The sequence below is a fragment of the Mercurialis annua genome, linkage group LG6 (genome assembly GCF_937616625.2).
Source record: "Mercurialis annua linkage group LG6, ddMerAnnu1.2, whole genome shotgun sequence".
Taxonomy (NCBI): domain Eukaryota; kingdom Viridiplantae; phylum Streptophyta; class Magnoliopsida; order Malpighiales; family Euphorbiaceae; genus Mercurialis; species Mercurialis annua.
The window spans coordinates 41,435,427-41,461,849 of NC_065575.1; the positions used below are offsets into that span (position 1 = coordinate 41,435,427).

Consider the following 26,423-nt stretch of genomic DNA (forward strand, 5'->3'; position numbering starts at 1 on the left):
TAAAAGATTCAATCTGCAAATTAGTGATGGCACTTGGGTTTGATTAATTTGAAATTTCAGAGACTTCTAGGACTTAGTTACCAAGCTTAGGTCAAGCCTTTGAAGCTGCTTTTAAATTTTAATTTTTGGTCAATTTAATTTGTTAGGAATAAATTTTTATTCGATTGGATTGATTTTGGATTTCTGAAATCTGGTTGATAATTTTTTTTTAATTATTTTTGTTTCATATATAAATTGATTTTGACTGAATTTATTTTGCCAAAGAGTAGTCAATTTTTATCTCTTAGGTTGGTATAAAATAAGTATGTATATTTGATTATTTAATTTGATTTTAAAATTTTAATTTTCTATCCGTTTTATTTATTTTGTGGATTTTTTTAATTTTGGTTAAATATTAAAATAATTTGGTTAGTTTAGTTTGGAAACTCGATCAATTCGCTTTAAATTTTTAGGAAATATAAAATTTGATGCTAACTGAGTTTTTTTTCCTTTTCTTGCACGTGGAGTTTTTAGATAAGTGGTAAGGGAGAATGGTTGTGGAACGATTTGAACTTGCACGTGGAGTACGTAAGTTTCAATTCGAGTTTATAATTTTAAACCAATAAAAAATCTTTTCCAAAAGAAAAAAATCAATAAGAAATCGTTGATGGTTGATTTTACACAAAATTAATTTATGTGTTAATTATTCATTACTTACAAGTTGAGAGAATAAATAGTTTTTTAGATCCTTTAAAAAATGATGCAAGACGAGGTGTTTAACAAAATGAACAAATTATCACTTTACCCGTGCCCCTCACTTGTCACAGAATTTTTAAAAAGTTAAAAGTTGGAAACCCGTATTATGAACTTGTCCAAACCGGCTCAAAACCCCACTATGCCAACGTGACACCTTAATTGGAAAGTGAGTTTTATAAAATTCACAATTTACTCTAATTAATCATAATTAAACTCTAATTAAATTAGGGAATTTTTTTAACTTTTTTTTTTAAAAAAAAAGGCATAAAGATGCTTATCTTCGCATGAGAAGAGGAGTTGTTGCACCTCGGTCTGTTCTTCTGCTCTTCAACAAGGACCGTTGCTTATCACCGAACACCAGCTTCTCTTCTCAGACGAGGAGGAACTACCTCAATCTGTTCTTCTTCAAGAAAATACCCACAAGTCTGTTCTTTTGTTCCTCAGTAAGGACTGCTGCTTATTACTGGAGCAACAACTCCTTTTCTCAGACGAAGAGGAGCTCCTCCTTGCCTGAAAATAGAAAAAGATAAAAAAAAATTATTTTTCTGCAAAAAATACAAACCATGAGAGTTAATTTGGTATATAGAATTTTTAAAATTATAAGAATTAAATTATTATGTGTTAATTTATAAAATTAAAAAATATTTATGATTATTTTAAATTCTTTAACCATAAAATACCATCTTGATAAAAAAAATTACCATCAAATATCGTATAGTGTGTCTCACTCTCTGAGATGAGAGTGGAAAGGGGAATTTTTGAGCCTGTTTGGACAAGTTGTGTGACAAGTTCGAGGGTCTATCTCATGCGCGCCACGTCATTTTTACATCAAGCCAATGGGCATTTGTAATAGAAAATCTTTTAATTATTATTTATTTTTTTATAATTTAATTTTTCACATGGCTAAAATACAGTTGGTTTATTGCACGAATGACATGTCGCAACAGTTTGTGTTGTATAATCCGACAAGTTGGGGAGGTAAACTGATCCTTTGTTCTTATCAAAATTAGAGAGCACATAAGGGTAAATTGGTAAACAGCACCACAAATTTTAGGTGTTTTGAAATCGAGGCTCCAAATAACATCACCTTCCCCGGTTTACTTCTGGGCTTCACTCTCATTCACAACAACTGTTGCAGTCTTAGCTAATTGAAGATTCAAAGGCAAAAAAACACAGTGAAAGCCACCGTCTCTGTTAATCATGGTATATTTTTTCTTCCCTAATTTTTGTTTTCTTTGATGTTTGCGTGGTTTTATTCAATTGATTAATAATTCAAATGAATGTTAATGTAAATCTGATTAAATTTGGGGAAAATGGCAGCTGTTCTTTTCATATTTCAAGGATTTGGTAGGGAGGGAAGTTACAGTAGAATTGAAGAATGACTTGGCAATAAGAGGGACTCTCCACTCTGTGGATCAGTATCTCAATATTAAGCTCGAAAACACTCGAGTCGTCGATCAAGACAAGTATCCTCACATGGTAATTTTTGTTATTTTTGTCATATAATTTTTATGTTTTCTTTGAATATGCTATCTGTGTGATTAGGGTTTAGGGTTTTTCTATGGTGGGGATTTTTATAATGTTGATTAGGTTTTGTGATGTCCACATTTTGTTGTATGCATGCCCCCAACGATTTTTTTTTTTAAGCTCGGATTGGTATGTGATTTGTGTTTCTAGGTGGCATGTGTCTCTGCGATTCTGTGGAATTTTAGGGTTTATTTACTAATTTCTTAATCATTTATTCTTGATTGTAAAATTGAAATTTCAAATGCACTCCTATACGTTAACCTGGAGCACTTCAAAACGTGTTTCACAACTGTTCTGCGGGTTTATATAATTAGCAGCATTTGGATAATATTATTGTTATTAACATAAGGGGGCACAGAATGTGATTTATCCTCCAGGGTTGTGTCATGACTTTCCAAACAATGAATCCTCCTGTTAGCTGAATCTTTGTTCGAAGGAATCAACTTGTCATGCCCGTGTTTGTGCTTGATTCAAATGCATGCATTGTTTACATGAATATGACTTAACAATGATGGTATTCTTACATGACAAGAATGTTGGTTTTTATTGAGTTGGAGATCATGAAATTAGATCTGAATCTGAGTTTATATTGGACTTTCAAGTAACTGAGTTAAATGGCGGACATGAATTTTGTCTACTGTTTTGAATGATGATGCTGAGCTCAACTCAATGAATGAGTTACATAAATATGTTTTTTGAGATATTTTATCAATTGCTTATGTTATTTATTGACCTGATTGTTAGTGTCAACAAACTATTTGCACATAAGATGAACATTCTTATGGCTGTAGTTGTATTTCTTCATTTATATAGTATTTCCGGTATAGCCTCATCATCCTATTCCTTTCACACTCTCCCTCCTCCATTCCTTTTCCGCATGATTTAGATAGGTTTTAACTAATATGTTTTTATCCAATGGCAGCTTTCTGTCAGGAACTGTTTCATCAGGGGTTCTGTGGTTAGATATGTTCAATTGCCTCCAGAGGGTGTTGATATTGATCTGCTTCATGATGCAACAAGAAGAGAAGCTCGGGGTGGCTGATCTCTGTTTAACTGTTACATGTTTTTGTATGGATATTTAATGTAATTGGGTTTAGTTTAAGCAAATATATTGACAGTTTAGTTGCCATATGTTTGTCTTGGCTACTGCTGTCGAAGGCTGAAGAATGTTACGGCAATTCTATTGACCCGGAAATTGGCCGTGTAACTTGCTCAATACGAGCAATTTGCATGCTTGTGTAAAACTATTGTCGATTTGTATGCATGTCAAAAGAAACTTATAACTTTGTTTCTCATCTCTCTTTGGTGCATATGGCAATGTGATTTTCTTAATTCTTACATTATTTTATCCTATTTAAATTTTGCTAAATCTTACAAATTTCTGTTTCCCTCATTTTCCGCTGTTATCACTCTTGTCTACATAATGAATTAACAATCAAAAGTTTATTTATAATACTCATTCATGTTCAGTTACACGTTTAAGAGATTGTATTGGGATGGTACATGATTATAGTCTATTTGAGATTGATTTGGAAAACCATAGACGTCAATCCTTTCATTTGACATACTCAGCAAACCAGTCCAGCATATCTATTTGAGCTTCTTCAGCACTTTTGACCGCCCTTTCATCTTCTGCGTCATACCGGACGCTCCATCCATGTGGAGCACCAGGAAATATCTTGACATAGCCGTTAATCTGTCGGAAATTATTAACGGGATCTTCATAACTATATGGACAAAATCTAGCATTCACATTTCTGTACTAAAGTCTACACGAGAATATCCTTGAAGTAGACTGTTGTCTACTGCAAAGCCATTTAGAAATGCAAGATTTGCGGAGTTACATAATATTCTTACCTCGGACCTTGCAGATAGAACTTCTTCAAACTGTTTGAGAAGTGCAGGGGGGGCGACCTGATCATATTCAGCTCCCAAGACAGCAATTGGAGCCTTGATCTCTGAAAAGCAAAAACTCAGTCATTTAGTACGACCATCGCTATTATAGCAGGAACGTATAATTTCCGGCAAAAGGATATTAAACAGGACGCATCGACAAAAGTTACCTTTAATATCATCTACGGTGACTAGGGCAGGATGTAAAATCACTGCAGCTTGAATGTGATCGGACTTTGATAGATCTACAACCACCTTGGCTGCTAGGTGTCCAGACTCTCAAGTTAGATAAAACGTACTTTCCAGTAAACATTTTAATGGAGAAACTTTTAAAGAAACCTCACCACCCCAGCAGAATCCTGCTGCTCCTATTGCTGATATGCCTTTACTTTTTAAAGCAGCAATAACCGGCTTTGCATCTTCATAACCTTTATCCTAACAGAAAATACGATTTAAGTCGTTTAGCAACAAAATGTTGGAGCAGGGTGTTGTATGACTCATGCCATTTTTTCCGAGTCATGCAGCATAATTAGACACAGTAAAGTTTTAGTTGAAGTTTTGTAAAGAATGGCAAGTCATAAAATTTAATGACGCGTGTTTAGCACAAATCTTATTTCCTTTGCGAACAGTTGGAAACAAACTGTTCCATAGGACTTTATCCAAACTGGTATTGGCCTGTCAGCATTTTCAGGTACATAAGGGTCTCCCTTGAAAAAGTCAGGCACCACCACATAGAATCCCGCAGCTGCAACTTTATCAGCGAGCTTCCTGAAAAGTAAAAATGGATTAGTTCTCATTGAGTGAGGCATATTAAGATCTGTCAAATATTAATGCAAACTTCCGAACTTTAATTATTTCATCATTCCTCCAACCAAAATGCAGCTAAGCGACATTAGCCTAGATATTGCTCACATGCATATTGACTAACAATGGCAGGACATGAAAACTGTTAGCAGTCTATTAGATCGCCGACCCCATTAAGGACCTCGGAAGTTCCCAACTCGCCAGCTTTTTGATCTCCTATCTACCAGGTCAACCCCACTAGCCATGATTTCTTGCTAGATATCAGAGATCATGCCCACTTTTCTTATTTTCAAGGAAACATGGTTAGCTTGTGCGACGTTAGATCCAAACCTTACTCCCAGAATGTTTATAAATACTTTGATCACGCATCTATATCAGATTAATCTTCACATTATATTCTACTTAAAATACTTAAATTCATATACTCCAATCATAGTGATTTTCAGGCAACAGTATCTGAAATCATTCTCACTGTTACTGTTTTTCAGGTTATTCTCCAACTAAGTTGTACAGCATAATCGAGTTAAATCGTATCAAAAATTGATATAACCAACTTGAGAATATCTGCAATTAGATTCAACTTTGTGAGGAAAGGAAGAGGTGCTACACATACCGCAAGTTTGGTGCCTCATATCCTGTAAAATGATAAGACAAGGAATCAAATAATAATAAGACAAGGGACAAGAATATAGTTGGTATAAATTATGCATATCTTATTTCTTTTTGGTCCAAAGTTTTGAATTTCCTATCACTTTGATCCAGAAGTTTCTTAGTAGACTAGTGCTATATTTGCACCAAAACTACTACGTAATTAAAGTCTACTCAATACATCAAACAAAGTCATCATCATCATCACTCATCAGCATACATATAACTAATAAGTAATAGAAACAGTTGATTTTTAACAAAGCAAATCAAAAGACTACACATTGAAGTGAAATAACAAAGTGATGAGTGTACCAAAAATATCAGAGATGAGAACAACTGAACGATTGGAATCAGAAGGTCCAGTAATGTATGTTTTGAGACCTCCAATTTCAGTTATAGACCCGGCTCCATACCCAGAGCTCAGTGTTGGTGGATTCTCGCAGCACTGAGATCCTGACATTTTTTTTGGAAGATAAAGAGAATGTTATGTGAGAAAATAGCTAGAAACTTGCAGCCTTTCACAGATATGGAAAAAGTAAGAGTAAAATAAACATTTTCAGTCAGAGTACTCGATAACGACTAGCCGTCTTGACTGTGTGGAGGCAGCCTCCTAGGCTGCGAGGGGTGAGCAAAAACCGAACCAAACCATTAATCCGATCCAAACCAATCCGAAATTAATTTTGGTTTGGTTAAAATGATTAAAATAGATTGGTTTGATTTCAAATTATAAAAAAGTATGGTTTTTGATTTTGGTTTGGTTTCAACTAGTGGTTAACCGAACCGACCGAAAAACCGAAGTTTATAATAATATTATTTTTATTAATATTTATATATGTATAAATAAATATAAATTTATTTATTGAAATATTTATATATAAATATAATATGTGTGTATAGATACATATATAAAAATAAAATATATAAACTAATACATATATAAGTAAAAATTATTACGTATAATTTTAATTTTTACGTATAATTATATATAATATTTATCTAAATCTATATTAATCAAACCGAACCAAACCGAACTGAAACCGATGCTAAATTTTGGTTAACCGAACCAAAATTTTACGTAAATATTTAGCGTGGTTTAATTTTTATATTTTTCTTAAAATATGGTTTGGTTTTGGAGTTTACTAAACCAAATCGAACCGAACCGAATCATGCTCACCCCTATAGGCTGCCACTAAACAGTCTTATTCTGGTTCAGCTTTTTGGTGGAAATTTTAACTTTTATTTTTCAAAAAGTTCCAACAAAGTGTTTGGTGAGAAATTTTTTAGAGCTTTTTAAAATTTTTTGAACCTCCAACAACTGTTGTTTAAAAAACTCTATTTTGAAACTTTTTGCCAAAGCTGATAGCCGTTTCAATATTTTTAATTATTTAAATAAGATTATCCCTATTAGAATACATCATTTTTTTAATATATAAAATTATCTAAATTATTTTAAATACTCTAATCATTTATAAATTATATAAAATTATTTTATTTATATTAAAACAATTATAATTTAATAATTTTTTTAAAAATTTACTATAATTAATTTATCAAAAAAAAATTTAAATAAGTTTAAACTAAATAATACTTCTTATAAAAAAATAATTATTGATATTTTTATTAAATAATATATGATATAATATATTCATAATTTAATAAATAAAAACAAACATTATGTCCTTTACGTTCATTTTATATATAAACAATTACAGCTAATTAAATTTCACCAAACACTTATGGTATATCAGCTATCAGCTAACAGACACCAGCTACAAGAAACAGCTGAACCAAACAGGCCCAGAAGATTAAAAAAGTTGGCGACTTGATTATAAGAGACCCGGCGACCGAAGCCCTGGTGAATGGCGGCTGTTACCATAACACTCCTAAGATATTATCAGATAAGTTCTGATCCGTCTAGGAGGTAAAATAGACATGTTTGTGAAAATGCAGCTTACCTGCATCATCTGGACAGGAAGACCCTGTTAAACTTCAGGTTTTTTTGTATCATAGAGGTTTTTTTGTATCATAGAGGTTCTTGTTATAAAATTAATACATTAGTGATTTAATTTTTCCATATTTCAAACTTTACTGAATCAAATCAAATCAAACCGAGGTTTGCCCATCCCCACATACGACTTTGAGTAATAATATTCGGATGGTACACATTATTTAAATCAAGGTAGCATAGGAGCATATTAAGAGTTCTATAAATATGCTCTTTGAGCTAACATCCATCCTATCATTTTACATGCTCAACAAACCAGTCCAGCATATCTTTCTGAGCTTCTTCAGCACTTCTGACCGAGCTTTCGTCTTCTGTGTCGTACCGGATGCTCCATCCATGTGAAACACCAGGAAATATCTTGACATAGCTGTTAATCTGTTGAAAATTGTTAACAGAATAAAGAGGTGCATATTTTCTTGATCCATGTATCAATAATAAACAAAAGTGACAACTATATGGAAAAAAAACTAGGATTACATTTTTGTACTATAATTTACATGAGAATTTCAATGAAGTAAAGACTTCTGTCTAGTGCAAAAGCCCTCCAGAAACGCAAGATTTGCGGAGTTAAATGATATTCTTACCTCGGTTTTGGCAGATAGAACTTCTTCAAACTGTTTGAGAAGTGAAGGGGGAGAGAGATGATCATTTTCAGCTCCCAAGACAGCAATTGGTGCCTTACTCTCTGAAAACCAAAAACTCATAGTCATTTACGCATGACCCTCGCAACTATTATAACAGCAACGTATAATTTCTGGAAAAAGTATATAAAAACAGGACGTATCGACAAAAATTACCTCTGATATCATCTACGGTGACGAAGGAAGGATGTAGAATCACTGCAGCTTGAATGTGATCAGACTTTGATAGTTCTACAACCACCTTGGCTGTCAGAATGTTAAGACTCTAAGTTAGGAATGTAATTTTCAAGGTGCAAGTAAACATTTCAATGGACGATCTATAAAGAAGCCTCACCACCCCAGCAGAATCCTGCGGCTCCTATTGCTGATATGCCTTTACTTTTTAAAGCAGCAATAACTGGCTTTGCGTCTTCATATCCTTTATCCTAACAAGAAAATACAAGTCAAATTGTTTAGCAACAAAACAATGTTGAAGCAGGGTGTTGTATGACTCATCTCATATTGCACAAAGGATAACATGCCATTTTTGTTCGAGTCACGCAGCATAATTAGACATGGTAAAATTTTAGTTTAAGTTTTTGTAAACTTAATGATGCATGTTTAATTAGCACAAATCATATTTCCTTTGCGAACAGTTGGAAACAAACCGTTCCATGAGACTTTATCCAAACAGGTAATGGCCTATGCCCCTCAACATTTTCAGGTACATAAGGGTCTCCATTGAAAAAGTCAGGCACCACCACGTAGAATCCCGCAGCTGCAGCTTTATCAGCGAGCTTCCTGAAAAGTAAAAATGGATTAGTTAGCCCTCATCGGCTGAAGGCATAGCAATATTTATCAAGAATTAACCACTAACTTCCAAACATTTAATTATTTTACCATTGCTTCAACCAAAATGCAGCTATATATTGTTTACATGCTTAACAATAAGACATTGTTAGGACATGAAAATTGATCTAATCAACTTGAGAATAGCTGCAATTCGGTTCCACTTTGTGTGGAAAGTAAGAGGCGATGCATGTTAATTGTAAGGAAATATGCGATTATTAGTCATAGGTGAGTGTTTGGAAGCACGGACACTTCATTCAATCAACGTTCCCAGTTTCGGAAACTTGGCTTTCAGACGCTAAACTTCATTTATAACAAAGGAAACTTTAAGACAGCACTGTTTCGCCGTGTCCGTATCCAAGTGTCCCGTTTCAACGTATGTGTCTATGCTACCTAGGTGGGAAGTATTACATACCTCAAGCTTGGTTCCTCATATCCTGTAAAATGATAAGAGAAGAAGTCAAAAAATAGTAAGACAAGCAAGCAAGAAAATTCTTGGAACAAATTATGTACATCTTATTTGTTGGGTTCAAATTTAAGTAAGTTTTTAGTAGACTGGTCACTAGTACTAATTTTTAAAGCTGAGATGTTAAGTTTTGAGATGAAAAGTGAACTCAATACAGAGCAATCTGTAACACAGAATAAAGTAAAGCTCATATTCAATAAAGTCAACAAAGTCATCATCATCATCATCATATTATATATATAAATAACTACTAAGTAAAAGACTATACATAATACATGTAAGTGAACTTACCAAAAATAGCAGAGATGAGAAGAACTGAGAGCTTGGAATCAGAAGGTCCACTAACATATGCTTTGAGACCTCCGATTTCAGTGACAGAGCCAGCTCCATACCCAGGGATCAGTGTTGGTGGATTCTCGCAGCACTGAGACCCTGCCATTTTTTAAGTAAGATGACAGAAACTTGCAGCCTTTTACAATTATGGCAACAAAGTCCAGTAGAAGTGAGCATTCTTAGTCAAGAGCGCTCGATAACGACAAGTCGTTTTGATGCTTGCTGTTTTGACAGAGCAGCTAAAGGTGATTGTCTCCATATTAAAGTTAATCGTCCCAAAAAGTAAAAACCACCCACATTGTAACTTTTATTTATTTATATCATGACCTAGGAAAATTTTTAATTGCACCCTATTTTCGATTTTTATGTTTTATTTGTATCTCAAAATTAAAAAATTTAATAATTTAATTAATTTAAAAATGAAAATATTAAAAACAAGATACATAAATGATTAATATTAACGTTTTATTAGAATATAGATTAAAAACGAAGGACTAATTTAAATTTTTTTCAAAAAAAAATAGGTCAATTTAACTAATTAGAATGAGATAAAATATAAAAATCAAAAATAGGATACAATTGAAAATGTTCCTAGATCATGGTATAAATGAAAAAGAATTATAAAGTGGATGATTTTTAAATAATTAGGCCAAAGATAATATATTCAAAGGGAGTATTATATAATGAAGAGAATATTTTCATAATGAAAAAAGAAGTTTAATACTATTAAAAGACAATGTGAGTGGCTCAACCTGTCAACCACTGTTTTAAATATTATATACTAGCTAACTTATTTATTAGGCATAATTGAAAGATGAGTGATATTTAATCTATCAATTTTAATCTATTTTAAAATATACCATTTGACGTGGCAACAATGAGCGGATGATTTTTTTTTTTTTAAAAAAAAAGCATACACATTTGAAAAAAAATTGAGCAAATAAAAAACAGTCATGTCTGATTGTACAATAAAATGAGTTAAAATTAGGTGGATTAAATAACATTTTTTTCAAACAATCAACTTCTTTATGTAAATAATAATTTAAAGACTTAATCACTAAAAAATATCCCACTTTTTTGAATTTTTTTAGGGCCCCATCTTTCAAAATTTTCAATTTTAGTCTTATTTTTTAATTTTTACTTTTGATCATAACCTTTTGTTCAAATTAAAGTGAAAAAAAGCTCAAATAAATCGTTTATGTTACTTCATATTATTTCAATTTGCATTTTTATTATAATAAATTTTAAAAATAAAGTAATATGAGAGGTTTATTTGAACTTTTTTGAATTTCAATTTGGACAAATGGCTACAATTGAAAGTGAAAAATTAAAAAATGGGTTAAAATTGAAAATTTTGAAAGGTGATACCATAAACAAAAAAATCGAGAGAGTTGAGTATTTTTTTAGTGATTAATTAAATTAATCTTACTTTTTTATTTATATTTATTGATAACTATAATTGTATATTTTTTAGGATGCAATTACAAATTCAAAAAAAATAAAAACGAATGAATTATAAATTTTTGTTAAATTTATTTTTATAATCTTTTTTGAATTTTACATTTACTTTTTTGTTGAATTATATTTAAATATAAATTAGTAAAAAAATATTGGTAAATTTTAAAATATAGTCGCATTGAATTTTGTTAAATGAAATAATGAGTTGACATGTAAACCAGCACCGTTACTCATTCTTTTTTGTCAGAGTCTGCTTCTGCTTCAGTTTCAATTTCAATTTCACATTACAAGGAATTAAAACCCTAAAATAATGCTCTGCTGAAGTGTTCTTCCTGCTCATTGCTGTAATATGGAATCCACTTCAACAAAGAAACTCAACACAGCCACAAGGTTCTTCTCTCTTCTCTATCCATCTCTAATTGGTATTGCTAAACTCTTGTAATTCCAGTTTGTACATTAATGTTTTCATAAATTAATTTGTGGTCTATTAAATGTACATGATTTCAGGCACAGATGCTGTGCATGTTACAAGCAATACAAGAAGAAGGAACATCTTGTTGAGCATATGATAGTGTCATACCACTCAGTTCATCAGCCTAGGTGTTCTGTGTGCCTGAAGCATTGCAAATCATTTGAATCTTTAAGAGAACATCTTCATGGTATTATATTGTTCTATTTCATGTTAATTCTGCTATATGTTTTTGTTATGTATTTATGCTGTTATATTTGTTTTTTACTTTATGTTTTAGGTCCATTGGCTAAATCGAATTGTCCCGGGGTTTTCTCCGAGTTAGGTTGTGATCTTTGCTTGAATGTTTTTGATAATCCCAATTCTCTTGGCAACCATAGAAAAATATGCTGCTTGTCTCGACCCAATTCTGTTGTAAGTTGATCCGTAAGATTTAAATCATTCTTGCAAAAGACTAATAAGCTAGTTTTCTTAAAATGCTACTAGTTTGTTATGCTCGTGAAAGTTGTTATCTTCCTTTAGATATTTAGGATCTTTGATTGTTTGTTTGCAGGAAACAAAAGCTTCAAATTATGCGGAATTGAAATCCTGCTTGTCAGGATCAAATGGTGAAAGTGAAACGTACGTTGGCAAAGGTGGTGAAGCTGTTGCTATTGACTGTGAAATGGTCGGTGGTGGAAGTGATGGGACACTTAACCTTTGTGCTAGTGTCTGTCTTATTGATGAAGATGAAAATATAATTTTTCACACATATGTTCAACCTCAAATTCCCGTCACTAATTACAGGTATGTTTAAATAAGCTTATATAGTATCTTTTACAAAGTAGAATAAAGATACAAAAAAGATCATCATGGTTTGGCCTGATTTTTATTTACACCTGCTTAAATGAATTAGATATGAGGTAACTGGATTAACCGAGGAGCATCTGAGAGATGCCATGCCACTTAAGGAAGTACAAGATAACATCTTGAAGATCCTGTACAATGGTGAGGCAGTTGGGAAGGCAAGATTGGATGGCGGAATGGCGAGGCTCCTTGTGGGTCATTCCTTGGATCATGATCTGGATTGCTTACAGTTGTTCTATCCTGGTCATTTGTTGAGGTATAATTATTTGTTTGGATATACTGGGTTGGCTAATAATGCTAACTTGTTTACTATTCTGTGAAAATGAAGATGTGTATGTATGATTTGATGGAATCAAATGAGGAATATTGGGAATTCCATAGATATGGCTAAAATCTATGATTTGCTTGAACAAAAGTAGTAAGATGGAATTTCTAAATCTAGTGAAACTCTTCCAAATTAAGGTTTTGAATACCCCTCATTTTTTTGCGTATAATCTTCTTTACCCCAAGTTTGAAAAATGAACTCAATTGAATGGATTGGGTTTATTATGCCAACAGGGAAGATTATTTATGGGTTTAGAGGACCTCAATTCAAATTTAGGTGATATCAGGGTAAGTCCACTTACAGGTGGAACGAATCTAGCTATTATGCGATGTTGGCTGAGCTTTGGGCACTTTTCTGATTGCATGTTGTATCAAAGAAATCTTTTTCTTTGTGTAATCATAATATTTTATGCACCTCATTTGATTATAATGATGCAGGGATACAGTGAAATACCGCCCATTGATGAAGACTAATCTGGTTAGCCATTCGCTGAAGTACCTTACACAGATATATCTAGGGCAAGTTGATCTTGTCTCCTACTTTGTTACTTATGGTGATAATTTATTCTTTAATGTTCGATTGCTTTCTTCTCAATTTCAGAACTTTTAGTATTAATTTTTTCTCAACGATAATAAAGTGAACTACAATGCCATTCTTTTTTGTTAAATTAACAATCATTGAAAAATTGTGCAGAAGAGTGAAGATTGTATAGATCCTTTTTACACCCTTTTGTTTGTAGACTTCAGCTCTTGAGAGTCTGATGAATACCATAATGACCTTAGTTCTTACCCGTTTTTGCCGTTTTAGACGCTGGTTATGCTCAAAGTTTTTTTTCCGCAGGTATAACATTCAGATAGAGGTGCATGATCCATATGAAGATTGTGTATCTGTAATGAGACTGTACAAGAGAATGCGTATGCAGGATCATAAGGTGGAAAGGTCGGGAGTACGCGATATCTGCGGCGATTTTGACTCCTTGAGACCCAAGGAGCTTGAAGACATGACTCCGGAAGATCTATATGATATCTCAAGATCAAATTATAAATGTTGGTGCCTGGACAACAATCTGGATTAATTGTTTCAAGAATCAACAGTTGAGACCAGTCACACTGGAATAGGTTTATAACATATTCAAGACATGTATTTAGAGGTGATGTAAATTGTTGATTTCTTGTATTTAAATGTCTTTGTAGGTTACTGTAAACAGGAGCCTTTTTTTTCTGGTGAAAAATTGTGTAAAGTCAGAACTTGTGCATTACTGTGGATTGCATCAGATGCTGACCATTAATGAATCAGTCTGTTTATTAGGAAGCTCATCAGATGTCTTTCTCCTCTTATGGTAATTTATAGATATTTCACCATTTTTTTTTTTTTTTTAAGAACTCAAAGTAACTACTTTTTATTTATTATCAGAAGCTAGTACATCAATAAGAAAATGAGGTGGGCAATCCGCTCTCTACACACAGACATAAAATTTACAGCCTTAGCCAAACTGTAGGCCGCCGAATTCGCTGAGCGTTTTACGAAAGCATAGGAAATATGTTTCATGCTGCGTAACAAAACCTTGATGTCGGACAGAACATCAACAAAATAGGAGATATACTTACAAGGATTTTTCAAAGCAAGAAACAACTCTTGACAGTCATTCTCTATGCAGACGGTATAACTCCAAGCTGCATAACTTAGCTTAGCTACCATTTCTTCCGATCATTCTGCTCTGTTCTAGAGCTGAAAATTTGGCAGCAAAACATTCTTTCTCGCAGATTTGTATAAATGAAAATTATGTCAAATTTTCGTTATGAAACAAATATGTATAAAATGCGACTGGTCGGTCCGATTGATCAGTCGGATTCAATTTTTTAAACAGTAAAAACGTACAAATATGAATTAAATAACAAAAACAATTAATTAGGTTTGATGATAACTACTCATAAATGCAAAAAAAGTACTATTTGAGAAACAATCTCTCTTATGTAAATTTTTTAATTGTCGGTTGTTTGAAACAGGTAGACTATAAATAAATAAGATTGTCTTCCTCAAAATAAATAAATAAACAAATAAATAAGATTCTAGTACTATGCATATATCATGGAATATTAGACAAAACTAATATAATTTAAGTTTAGTTTTAAAATTTTGTTTTATAAACATTTTAAATAAAATAATAAATTAATTTTATTTTAAAATTAAAATTAAAATACTAAATTAACTTTTGAAAAATAAAAAAATTGACTATACAATCAAACTGACATAAATGTAGAACGTAAAGTTGATATTTTCGCTTTTCTTATTTAACACGTCTAGAAACTGAGAGTTTGTTTAAAACTTTAAAAGAATTAGTGTGTATTGTGTAACAAAACTTATAGAAGGTTTATAAATATGAAACATTTGTTTGTTTAAAATTAGTTCTCCGTTTCTAATTTTTTTAAATTTCTCAATATTTAAATAGTTGGATTTAACAGTACGGAACTGCCATGTTAGTAAAAATCTCCCAACGAAATTACCTTTAAGGAATTGAGTTTAGTCTTTTTATTTTTCTTTATCAGAAGTATAATTCGGTTCGGTTTAATTTAATAAATTTAAAACTAAATAAAATTATATTATAAGACATAAAATAAAAATTAAATTAATATTTATATTTATATAAAATTTTATTTCCGTTAAAAATTTAGTCCAAATAATTTTAATTTTATTTGGATCGGAGTAATGAATTGGTTCGGTTTTTATTGAAAATCTTGAGAACAAAAAAGAAAAAGAAAATAGAAAAGAGTTGTAAGTTGAACTCAAACTGGGTCAAACAAATCATGCAATGTTAGAAACTAGAAAAAACCCGCCTTTATTGTATTTTATTCTATGCTTCTTCTTCTCCTTGACTCTCCCCATTTGATCACTCTTCATTCCCATAATAATTCTAAATTAAAGAATCAGATTCCACTGTTCCAAATTCACAATCATTATTTTGATTCCTGTCCTTTTTCGTGATATGAAATCTGCTGTCTGATTAAACAAATTTAACAGAGATGGCGGCGTGTTTGCTGAGTCAACAGCGCAGTCCAATATGGGACTCGGTCATGGAACTCACCAAGTCTGCACAGGACAAGAATGGTGACCCGTTGATATGGGCGATTCAGCTGAGTTCTATTCTTAACTCAGCCGGAATCGCTTTGCCGTCCGCCGACTTAGCTCACTTGCTCGTCTCTCACATCTGCTTTGATAATCACGTGCCCATCACGTGGAAGTTTCTTGAGAAAGCTTTGTCGTTTAATATTGCTTCTCCTGTGCTTGTGCTCTCTCTTCTCTCTACTAGGTACGGCTTTTTTTTGTCCCTCTTTTTATTTGTTAAGTTCATTATTTTTGTTGTTAGTTTTAATTATTTATGCACTTAATTAACTACTTAAAGTGTAAGCATTGTATTTAGAGACTTAATAATCCTACTTACTATATTATGCAAATTAAATAATTCATGACTTCAATGGAATTGTTTCCATGTAATTGTTATTATAATTTAAGTAGCACGGACACTTCATTCAATTAACGTTTCCTGTTTAGGAGCGTGTAGAGAATTTTAGCGTTTCCGATACAGAACTTCATTTTTAACATAGGAAACCTTAAAATAACATTGTTTTTTGTTTGTGTTGTTTTTTCTCTTGTGTGGAAAGGTGATAGCTAAACAATTCAATTCTTTCTATATTTGGAGAAGTAAAAGGAAAAAAAGTTTGAATAAATTTTTGAAACAAAATGAAATCACACTCATAATTAACATGATTTTAGAAGTATTCAATTCAGTTGAATTCGTGCTCCAAGTACAAACAATTCCTACTTATTCGTAATTTTTTGATCATTTTTTTCGCTGGTTCAGGGTGATTCCGAATAGGAAGCTCCACCCAACAGCATACAGGCTTTACATGGAACTGGCTAAAAGGCATGCCTTTGCATACACTTCTCAAATCAGTGGGCCACAATATTCCAAGTAAATTTCATTTTCTTATTTTGCACACAGTTTCCATATTTTCAGTTTTTCTGATTTATGAGATTGATTGTTTTAAAAAGTTAGATTTTGTAATTTGAAATTTCGCAATTCCATTATTGCTTGAAGGTGCTTTTGGTGGAACTCCTTTCCCAGTAGTTCTACAATCCATTGTTAATAAGTTATTTCTACTTCATTTTTGTGTGATATTGGATATGGTTCCTTTCTTAAGGACCGAAGCGTTCTTATTTGATTGGAAGATAGGAGGCTTTCATTAGACAAAGCATTAAAAAGATTTATTTGTCTGTTCAAGAATGGAGAAAGCGTCTTTATCAGATGTTAATATGACTAATCTGTCTACTGCCTACTTTTATCTCATCGACAAGAACAATTGTCGGACAAGTAGGAAATGCTGGGGCTTTTGGCTCCTTTTTTGGAAGTTGATTTTATCGTGAAATATGTTCCCCTTTCAAAATAAAGGCGGACTAAATTGGAAGTCTCATGCTCTAAGTGTGCTGCTGGACATGATTGTTTATCAGAGACTATTATCTAGTAAATCTGTTAACGAGTTCTGTCTTCTTCATCTTTGTGTGATAACGGATACTGCTCCCTTTTTGGTTTCAAAAAAGATGCAGACCAAATTGGAATCTTATGCCTGAACTCTGCAACTGGACATGATTGTTTGTTAGAGACTATTATCTTGCATAGATGTTGTTTAGGCTTTATTTTGGCAAAAGCGTTTCGAGTTGAAAACAGCCTTTCCGTCTAGTAAACACTTGATGACTCACTCAGGTGTTTTCATTTTAATAGTGCAACTTGTAGCTGTTATCAATAATGATCATTAGCATCTTACAGAATTAGAAAATTTGTAATTAATTATATGGTCTAATAGGTCGTTAGCTGATATTCACCTGTTCTTTGAGTACTACATTATTGTCTAGAGATAAAGGAACTGCAAATCCATGCACAAAAATGAGAAAATATTCAAACTAGGCTGTTTGGGCTCTTTTATATGGTAGTCTCACTCCAATAAATTAATGACTGCATTTTCTCTGACAGCAAGACTATCCTAAATGATACAGCCTGTTATTGTAGAAATTTTCTTTTCATTAGTGAATTATTGGATAAGTTTTATCTCATTTTAGAAGCTTGTATTCAGTTACAAGAATAAGATACAAATCCTTAAAGACCTTTGTAATTACTGTACATTATTGGTCAACTGTTTCAAGCTTGATTTGCCGTGCATTTCTCTTCTTACTAATAGCTTAGCAACAATATCAATGCGCATTCTTATGCAATTACAGGACAATGATATCAGTAGATGATGTTCTCCATCTTTCCCATAAATTTGGCCTTCAAGTATGTGAGCCTGGTGTTCTTTTGGTGGCATTTGTCTTTTCAATTACATGGCAGTTACTTGATGCATCATTGGATGATGAAGGGTTACTGGATCTTACCGTAGAAAAGAAGTCTATATGGCTAGCCAGCCCTCAAGATATGGAAATAGACAGTCACAAGAACTACGGTGAGAAAATAAACGAACACCATGATGGACTGCTCAAATTAAATTCCACTATGGCAATCGATCTTATTGGAGAGTTTCTGCAAAACAAAGTCACCTCAAGGATTCTTTACTTGGCACGCCAAAACATGTAAGCAGTTTTGTTTGTCTTCTTTACTTTTGCTTGTGCTTTTGAATCTCGTTTTTATCTGATTAGCATTGTTGCAAGAAATTTAAGAAAATGATTAATAGTGAGTGACTTGGCATGTCGAAACTGAAAAATGGTTATATTTTGAACTTTGAATGGGTCTGTAACAGAAATTGAACCGTTCATTTCAGTTTCCGTGATTAATGTTGAACTTCTCAGGCCTTCACATTGGCGGGCCTTCAGTCATCGAGTGAAACTGCTCGCAGCAAATTCTGCGGCATTGAGAAGTTCGAAACATATAACCTCGGACATACTTCTGCAGTTGACATCTGATACATGCCGACCGTTGCCTCGGGATCGTAAAAAAGTATCACTTGAAAACTTTCATTCTGTCATGTCTTCTGGATCACTTACATCTTCTGCTGGTCAATGCCATGGGGTTAGTTGGTCTGTGTTGTGGCTTCCAGTTGATCTATTTTTAGAAAATGCAATCATGGATGGTTCACAAGTACCAGCAATCAGTGCTCTTGAAAGTCTAACTGGTACTAGTCAGTCACTGTGCTATGACACTTAAACCTGAAAAGGGTTATCATCTTCTCAGCTATTTTATTAATTCAGACTTAATGCTGTAGGTCTTGTAAAAGCATTGCAAGCAGTTAATGGTACCACATGGCATGATACTTTTCTAGGTTTATGGATTGCAGCTCTACGGCTTGTCCAAAGGGTAGGATTTCACATGAACTTTGTTTACAAGTTATTTTTCGAGCTGGGAATTCTATTATTGGAAAAATATGGAACCATCTCTCTCTAAAATTTCTTTTCCTTTTTCTTTTAAAGTTGGTGGCTTTAAATTCTCATAGAAAGCTCCATACAAAAAGTGCATAAAAAGTCAACTTAGTGAATCATGTAAAACATATTGTTGTATGCGGAGCAAAGAACAACCAGTTATCTAATTTTCAATCGACTATAGGTAAAGGAGAAATTATCTGATTGGTTGGTCTAATGTATTTGTCAACCTTTTGTTTTCTTTGCTGGGCAGTTTTGAAGTTTTTCTCATTGATATGTCTGGTTAAATGAGAAAAACACTAGCAACAAGCTCTCTAAGTTGCATCATTTTCAATATTCTTGTGAAAGTTTATCATGGTACTTTGACTTTGAAAAACCTACAACATATGCACACCATCTTATATCTATTTATCTATTTTTTAAGCTTTTGTACTTATTCGGCCTCCCAGGAAAGGGATCCCAGTGAGGGACCTGTACCTCGCATTGATACCTGCTTGAGTATGTTATTGTCTATTACGACGCTTGCGGTGGCTAATATTATTGAGGAAGAGGAAGGTGAATTACTGGATGAAACTAAGCATGGCCCCAGTAGCCAAGTGAAAGAGAAACAAGGGCTGGGAAAATGTCACAAGGGTCTGATCACAGCTTTACAGTTGCTGGGTGATTATGATAGCTTGTTGGCTCCTCCTCAGTATGTTAGTTCAGTAGCTAATCAAGCTGCTGCTAAAGCTATGCTCTTTATCTCAGGCATTAGTAGTACTAACGGCTATTATGAAAGCATAAGCATGAACGACATGCCCATCAACTGTTGTAAGTGATTTTGTTCTTCAGCATTGTAAAATCTTTCTATTGGTGCTTTGAGTTTGATAGAAAAATAATTTAGTTCTTATTATGGTGTTATTGCACAAGTCCGTTATTGCAGATGCCCACTAAAAGTTTTTGGTATAGAAAAGCTTTTGTTGAGCTGTTTTTCCAGAATAGGCATTTATCTATTTTTTGTTTTAGCAAGTAAATTTAGTTATGGATCCTTTGAGTTCCAACAATTCACTCTGGTGAATTTGCTGAGTGATTATGCTTTGTTTTGATGACGTTACTACTGACAAGCTTTCTTCCTGCAACCCGAAACTGCACCAACCCCCTCATTCCCCTCATCTCTTCATCAGTTTCTTTACTTCCAAGGGTCACAGATGTTGAATTGATCTTTCTTCTCTCTCTCTTGCACTTCTTTTCCAGTCTTCCTAGAATTGTAATTTATCAGCTTATTTTTAGGGGTTTCTCTTTTGGACCAATACATTGGTTCATTCTTTAATTTTAGAGCTTTCTGATCCTTCTCTTTCCATTTTTTTTTTGCAGCTGGAAACATGAGGCACTTGATTGTTGAGGCTTGTATTGCAAGGAAACTTATAGATACATCAGCCTATTTTTGGCCAGGGTATGTTGCTGCACATCCCAACCAGCTATCTCGTGGTGTTCTTGGCCAAGTACCTGGTTGGTCATCATTGATGAAGGGGTCACCTTTAACCCCTCCGATGATAAACACTTTGGTGGCAACTCCTGCTTCCAGGTATTACTGTTAGCTGTTTATTTTATGACTATATTACATTTTTTCCCTCGGGTACTAAAACAAGGAAAGGAATGGTAGTAATGTGGTAACCACAATGAATTAGCTTGGGGGCCTCACATACTGATGCAACCAATGCCTATCCCTCCAAGAATGATTTTTTTTTTTTATCAGCCTCCAAGAATGATTTATTTAAATTCACTACAGATGCACAATTAGGAAGACTTGTGGAGCTTGTACAGTTGATCAAATCACTTTCTATTTGTCATGATGTTTATATTTTGACTTTCCTATGATCATCCTTCGAAGAGTTTTCATATGTTACTCTAGCAAAAAAAATTTGCCGAGATGCTTTTTTCATTGAATTTATTTATTTCACATTGACTATGGCTATACCCTAGTTAAGTTCATGAATAGATGCTAAACGTCAGTTTCTTGAGTTCCAACATAATGAGACAATGATCGTTGTCAATTTTAAATTTTAATTTCTTTTTGGAATATTAACTAATTTACACCTGGATACTTTGGGATAAGGATTCTACTTATCTTTTTTGACATTGTGGTGGTCTGTGCAGTTTTTGATTATCCCGCCAGCTTGCATGTTTTAAATTAGAATGCTTTAATAATTTGAATTATGGATCAGCTTTCTATTTTATAATATCTTTACAGAAAACCAGTAATAAATATGATTCGCTAGTAAAATAAGTAAATAAATTTTCAAAATGTCTAACTGGAGATGCTATTCCCTAATCACCTGTCTACGGCTTGGTCTTCAGTTATACCATTCTTTTTCCTGGAGTCAGGTATATCAGATGCTCTTTTTAGTATATTTTATTCAGTAGTATGGCAACTGAATTTAAGCTCATGGATTTGATGGAAGCTTACCAGAGATCGAGAAAGTATATGAGATTGCAGTCGGCGGTTCCATCGATGAGAAGATGTCTGCTGCCACCATACTCTGTGGGGCATCTCTCGTTCGCGGTTGGAATATACAGGTTGCTTTGGAGGCCATTTAGCTTCTCTTACTGTTCCTCTTTATCTCAAAATAAAATTTTGCATGTAGACTTGATCATGCGCCTATTATTTTCAGGAACACACCTTGCTTTTCATCATAAAGTTGCTGTCGCCCCCAGTTCCTGTAGACTACTCTGGGAGTGACAGTCATTTGATTAATTATGCTCCACTTTTGAACGTTCTTCTTGTCGGAATATCATCTGTAGATTGCGTGCAGATTTTATCCTTGCTCGGTTTGGTGAGTAATTTTAACAATAATGTTTGCTCTCACTGACTGTTCATTGGAAGGGGAAAATGATTTACTGGAGCAAGTTTGAATGGGAGTTCGATAACAATTGGTTCATTTCTAAGTAAACCGGAATATGATCTTTGTAGAATTATTGTCTTAGTCCATCTATGTAAAGCCAATGGATCACGCCATTTACATTCATTCATGCAGCAAAAACATGAGTAGTGTTAGAAATTCATTCATATTGAAGAGAGTATCTAGCTCTGAAATTGAAGGGAAAGTCTCTAAAATTTTATGTTAATTTTAATCTCACATTATCTATGATCTCATGTTTTTCTCATATATTGCCAGGTTCCAATGCTTGCAGGTGTATTAATGCCTATCTGTGAGGTCTTTGGGTCTAGTGTTCCCAATATTTCATGGACTCTGCCATCAGGGGAAGAAATTTCTTCTCATGCAGTGTTCTCCAATGCATTCTCACTTCTGGTGAGGTTATGGAGGTTTGATCATCCACCCCTTGAAAATGTGATAGGTGATAAAGGACCAGTGGGAGCCCAAGTAGGGCCGGAGTACCTCTTATTGTTACGGAACTCCCAATTAGCAGCTTTTGGAACTTCGCCTGGGGATCGCATCAAACGTAGAAGATTCTCGAAATTTTTGATCATATCTTTCGAACCTATATATATAGATTCTTTTCCAAAATTGAAACTCTGGTACCGGCACCATCTAGAATGTATTGCTTCTGCATTTTCTGGTCTACATGGTACTCCTGTTCACCAACTTGTTGATGCACTCCTCAACATGATGTTCAGAAGAGTAAACAGAGGTAGTCAGCCTTTAACTTCTGCTACATCTGCCAGCACTAATTCATCCGGATCGGGAGCTGAGGAAGCTTATGTTAGACTTCAAGTACCTGCATGGGATATCCTAGAGGCTATTCCTTTTGCTCTTGATGCTGCCTTGACAGCCTGTGCTCACGGGAGACTATCCCCTCGTGAACTGGCTACAGGTTTGTATTCTGTGCTTAAAACTATTTCTTACATCTAATTCAGATTTTAAATATGGCGCAAGTTGATCATTATGAATTAAAAAGAAGTTGGGGAATGACAATAGGATTGGAAATGAAATAAATGTTGAGCTATAAAATATGAACTATATGCATGAGCTTTAACTATTTTAGCCTATACCATTTATCACAGGGCTTAAAGATCTTGCCGATTTTCTACCTGCTTCATTGGCTACCATTGTTAGCTATCTTTCAGCAGAGGTTACTAGGGGTATATGGAAGCCAGCTTTTATGAATGGAACTGATTGGCCTAGCCCTGCCGCCAATTTATCCACTGTTGAGCAACAGATAAAGAAAATACTATCTGCTACTGGTGTTGATGTCCCAAGTCTTCCTGTAGGTGAGTACTTGTTCAGATGAACTTTAATTCTATGTTTTTCACTTTTCAGGCGGGGTTATGGAAACTCTATTTTTTGATGAATGAAGCCCGTTTGAGGCTCCAAATGTGATCATAGCTAATTGTATTAATGTATATGCATTTTTCAGATTCATAATTTTTTATTCTTTGGTTCAAATATGAATTTTCCAATCATTTGTCAAACATAGAGATGTATTCTCGATATAGGGTGGGATTAAGCGATTTCCTTTAGATCTCATCATTTGAAGCTCATGCATGGATATATTTTATTTTATTTTAAAAAATAAATTATTGCCATATCTCTGAAATTATTTTCTCTTGCAGGGGGGAACTCTCCAGCTACACTTCCTTTGCCATTAGCTGCCCTTGTAAGTCTAACAATCACTTATAGACTGGATAAAGCATCTGAACGGTCCCTTGTTCTGGTTGGCCCAGCCTTGAATGCTCTTGCTGCTAGTTGTCCCTGGCCATGCATGCCCATCATAGCTGCCTTATGGACCCAGAAGGTAAAGCGCTGGAGTGACTTCCTTGTGTTTTTTGCTTCCAGTACTGTCTTCCACCATAACGGTGATGCCGTAGTTCAACTACTGAGAAGTTGCTTCACATCCACTCTCGGTTTTAGTCCTCCTCACATTTGTAGCAACGGAGGGGTTGGTGCCCTTTTAGGCCATGGCTTTGGTTCCCACTTCTCTGGTGGGATCTCTCCTGTTGCTCCCGGAATTCTGTACTTGAGAGTGCATCGCTCAGTTAGAGATGCCATTTTCATGACAGAAAAAATCCTCTCTATTTTAATGGAGACCGTAAAAGAAATTGCAACTAGCGGGATTCCTAGAGAGACGGCAGAAAAATTGAAGACGACAAAATACGGCATGAGATACGGGCATGTCTCTCTTGCTTCAGCGATGATGCGTGTCAGGCTCGCAGCATCCCTCGGAGCTTCTTTAGTTTGGATCTCAGGTGGACCGAGTTTGGTTCAATCTTTAATCAAAGAGACCTTACCATCTTGGTTTATATCAATCCACAGATCAGACCAAGGTGGAGAATCCGGACTGGTTGCTTCCTTAGTGGGTTATGCACTCGCATACTTTGCCGTGCTTTGTGGAACATTCGCGTGGGGCATAGACTCTTCAACACCGGCGTCAAAGAGGCGCGAAAAGGTCCTCGGGTCTCACTTAGAATTTCTTGCCAGTGCATTAGATGGGAAAATATCGCTTGGCTGTGACTGGGCCACTGCACAGGCATACATATCGGGTTTTTTGAGCTTAATGGTAGCTTGCACGCCAAAGTGGGTTGTCGAGGTTGATGTTGATTTATTGAAGCGGCTGAGCAAGGGATTACGGCAATGGAACCAGGAAGAGCTGGCTCTTGTCTTGCTAGGACTTGGCGGAGTTGGCGCAATGGGCGCTGCTGCTGAACTTATTATTGAAACTGGATTTTGATTCTTGCAGAAGACAGTTTAACTTATTAGTGTCAGCTAGCTAGTAGTTTTGATATTTAGGAGAAAAAAATTGACATTCATAGTTTACAAATTCAGTAAAATCACAGCTCTTGTAAATTTGGATTAGGTTATATAATATAACAAAGTAGGATAACACATCTGCAGATTTTTGTTCAAGGCCCTGATGTTTGTAGTTGTAGCGCTTGTCTGCTAATCTTTTTCCTACTAAATATGGAATTCAGTGAAAAAAGTTACTCAAACGTCCATGAAGATAAAAATTAGGGAAAACTCCTAACGTTTGGTTATTGGGTCAAGTAGGCCCTTAATGTTCGGAAAGATGCAACGAAATCTTTAACGTTAGTAAATCATACCATATAAGCCCTCGTTCTTAACATTGTTCTAGTCTTCGTCAATTTATGTCAGCATGGACTTTATAATTGCCAACGTGAATTGCCAGCGGGGACTCAGTAGTTAAACCCCTTACGTTTGACCATTGGATCAAGTAGGCCCTTAATGTTTTAAAAAGGTGCAACTAAACCACCAACATCAAAACAATGAAAAATCTTTAATTTTCAAAAAATTATTTAAATGTAAAGTAATTTATTTTTAGTATTAACATTTGTAAACTTGCTATTATTTTTGTCAACATGGACTCATAAATAAATATTTGTCTTAAAATAATAGCCATTTTACAAATAAATATAAATACAAACTTATTTAGTTTTATAAAAAAAATCAATTACTTTTATTTAATTAATAATTTCAGTAAATTTTTTAATATATGGAGTAGTAATTAATTGAGATATATATAACATAATTAATAAAATAATTAATAAATATTTGTAATTTAAATAAATGATATAAACAATACTACTATTAATTTAGAAATTTATGTTAAGAAAAAAAAAAGATGTGTCCAACATAACCATAATTATATGATGTCGAAATCGATGGATACTAAAAATATGAGCGAGCGTTTACATAGAATGTGGTATCATGTCATTTCTTAATTTTAAATAATTTATGATAATTAAATTTTTTTTACTTTCCTGACGTTAGGGGTTTAGTTGCACTTTTCTGAATATTTAGGGTCTACGTGATCCAATGGCCAAAAGTTAGGGGCTTAACTAACCCGAAAAAGGTTATGAACGAAGGCAAAAATAGATGTTAGGGGGTTAATGAGTCCATATTGGTAAAAATAGACGTTACGGGCTTAATGAGTCCCCGCTGGCAAAAATAGACCGAGGTTGGAACAGTATTAAGAACGAAGTCTTATATGATACGATTTACTACGTTAGGGGTTTAATTGCACCTTTTTAAATGTTAAGGGTTTATTTGATCCAGTGGTCAAATATTAATAATATATCTTTACTAAAT

The 26,423-nt window shown here is 33.9% G+C and overlaps 5 protein-coding genes across 8 annotated transcripts; 3 read left to right on the plus strand and 2 right to left on the minus strand.

The window, feature by feature from the left end:
- Positions 1–1,787: 1,787 nt before the first annotated feature.
- LOC126686117 (sm-like protein LSM2) lies at positions 1,788–3,557 on the plus strand. Its single transcript, XM_050380149.1, has 3 exons — positions 1,788–1,938; positions 2,056–2,214; positions 3,185–3,557. Exons 1-3 carry the CDS (start codon positions 1,936–1,938, stop codon positions 3,302–3,304), a joined length of 282 nt encoding a protein of 93 aa, XP_050236106.1. The 5' UTR covers positions 1,788–1,935; the 3' UTR covers positions 3,305–3,557.
- Positions 3,558–3,690: 133 nt separating this feature from the next.
- Positions 3,691–6,194, minus strand: LOC126686116 (endo-1,3;1,4-beta-D-glucanase-like). Its single transcript, XM_050380148.2, has 7 exons — positions 5,920–6,194; positions 5,573–5,594; positions 4,797–4,923; positions 4,500–4,590; positions 4,326–4,415; positions 4,120–4,220; positions 3,691–3,958 (listed from the first exon to the last, which is right to left on the minus strand). The coding sequence occupies exons 1-7, from the start codon at positions 6,065–6,067 to the stop codon at positions 3,818–3,820; spliced, it is 720 nt and encodes a 239-aa protein (XP_050236105.1). The 5' UTR covers positions 6,068–6,194; the 3' UTR covers positions 3,691–3,817.
- A 1,474-nt stretch (positions 6,195–7,668) lies between these two features.
- On the minus strand, positions 7,669–10,064 carry LOC126686115 (endo-1,3;1,4-beta-D-glucanase-like). The gene is made up of 7 exons (XM_050380147.2): positions 9,839–10,064; positions 9,497–9,518; positions 8,901–9,033; positions 8,588–8,678; positions 8,410–8,499; positions 8,197–8,297; positions 7,669–7,987 (listed from the first exon to the last, which is right to left on the minus strand). Exons 1-7 carry the CDS (start codon positions 9,984–9,986, stop codon positions 7,847–7,849), a joined length of 726 nt encoding a protein of 241 aa, XP_050236104.1. The 5' UTR covers positions 9,987–10,064; the 3' UTR covers positions 7,669–7,846.
- Positions 10,065–11,589: 1,525 nt separating this feature from the next.
- LOC126685739 (RNA exonuclease 4) lies at positions 11,590–14,294 on the plus strand. 4 transcript variants are annotated; one of them, XM_050379683.2, is made up of 7 exons: positions 11,590–11,728; positions 11,846–11,997; positions 12,088–12,221; positions 12,361–12,593; positions 12,703–12,909; positions 13,416–13,455; positions 13,819–13,912. In XM_050379683.2, exons 1-7 carry the CDS (start codon positions 11,688–11,690, stop codon positions 13,822–13,824), a joined length of 813 nt encoding a protein of 270 aa, XP_050235640.1. In that variant the 5' UTR covers positions 11,590–11,687; the 3' UTR covers positions 13,825–13,912. The 4 variants fall into 4 exon arrangements, with proteins under 4 accessions (XP_050235640.1, XP_050235637.1, XP_050235639.1 ...); XM_050379680.1 differs by having other exon boundaries at positions 11,591–11,728; positions 13,416–13,496; positions 13,819–14,294; XM_050379682.2 differs by having other exon boundaries at positions 11,591–11,728; positions 13,416–13,531; positions 13,819–13,923.
- Positions 14,295–15,758: 1,464 nt separating this feature from the next.
- LOC126686762 (mediator of RNA polymerase II transcription subunit 33B) lies at positions 15,759–25,223 on the plus strand. Its single transcript, XM_050380991.2, has 12 exons — positions 15,759–16,285; positions 16,838–16,948; positions 18,250–18,597; positions 18,814–19,136; positions 19,227–19,318; positions 19,830–20,190; positions 20,734–20,944; positions 21,822–21,936; positions 22,032–22,193; positions 22,536–23,193; positions 23,384–23,590; positions 23,933–25,223. Exons 1-12 carry the CDS (start codon positions 15,999–16,001, stop codon positions 25,045–25,047), a joined length of 3,990 nt encoding a protein of 1,329 aa, XP_050236948.1. The 5' UTR covers positions 15,759–15,998; the 3' UTR covers positions 25,048–25,223.
- Positions 25,224–26,423: the final 1,200 nt, after the last annotated feature.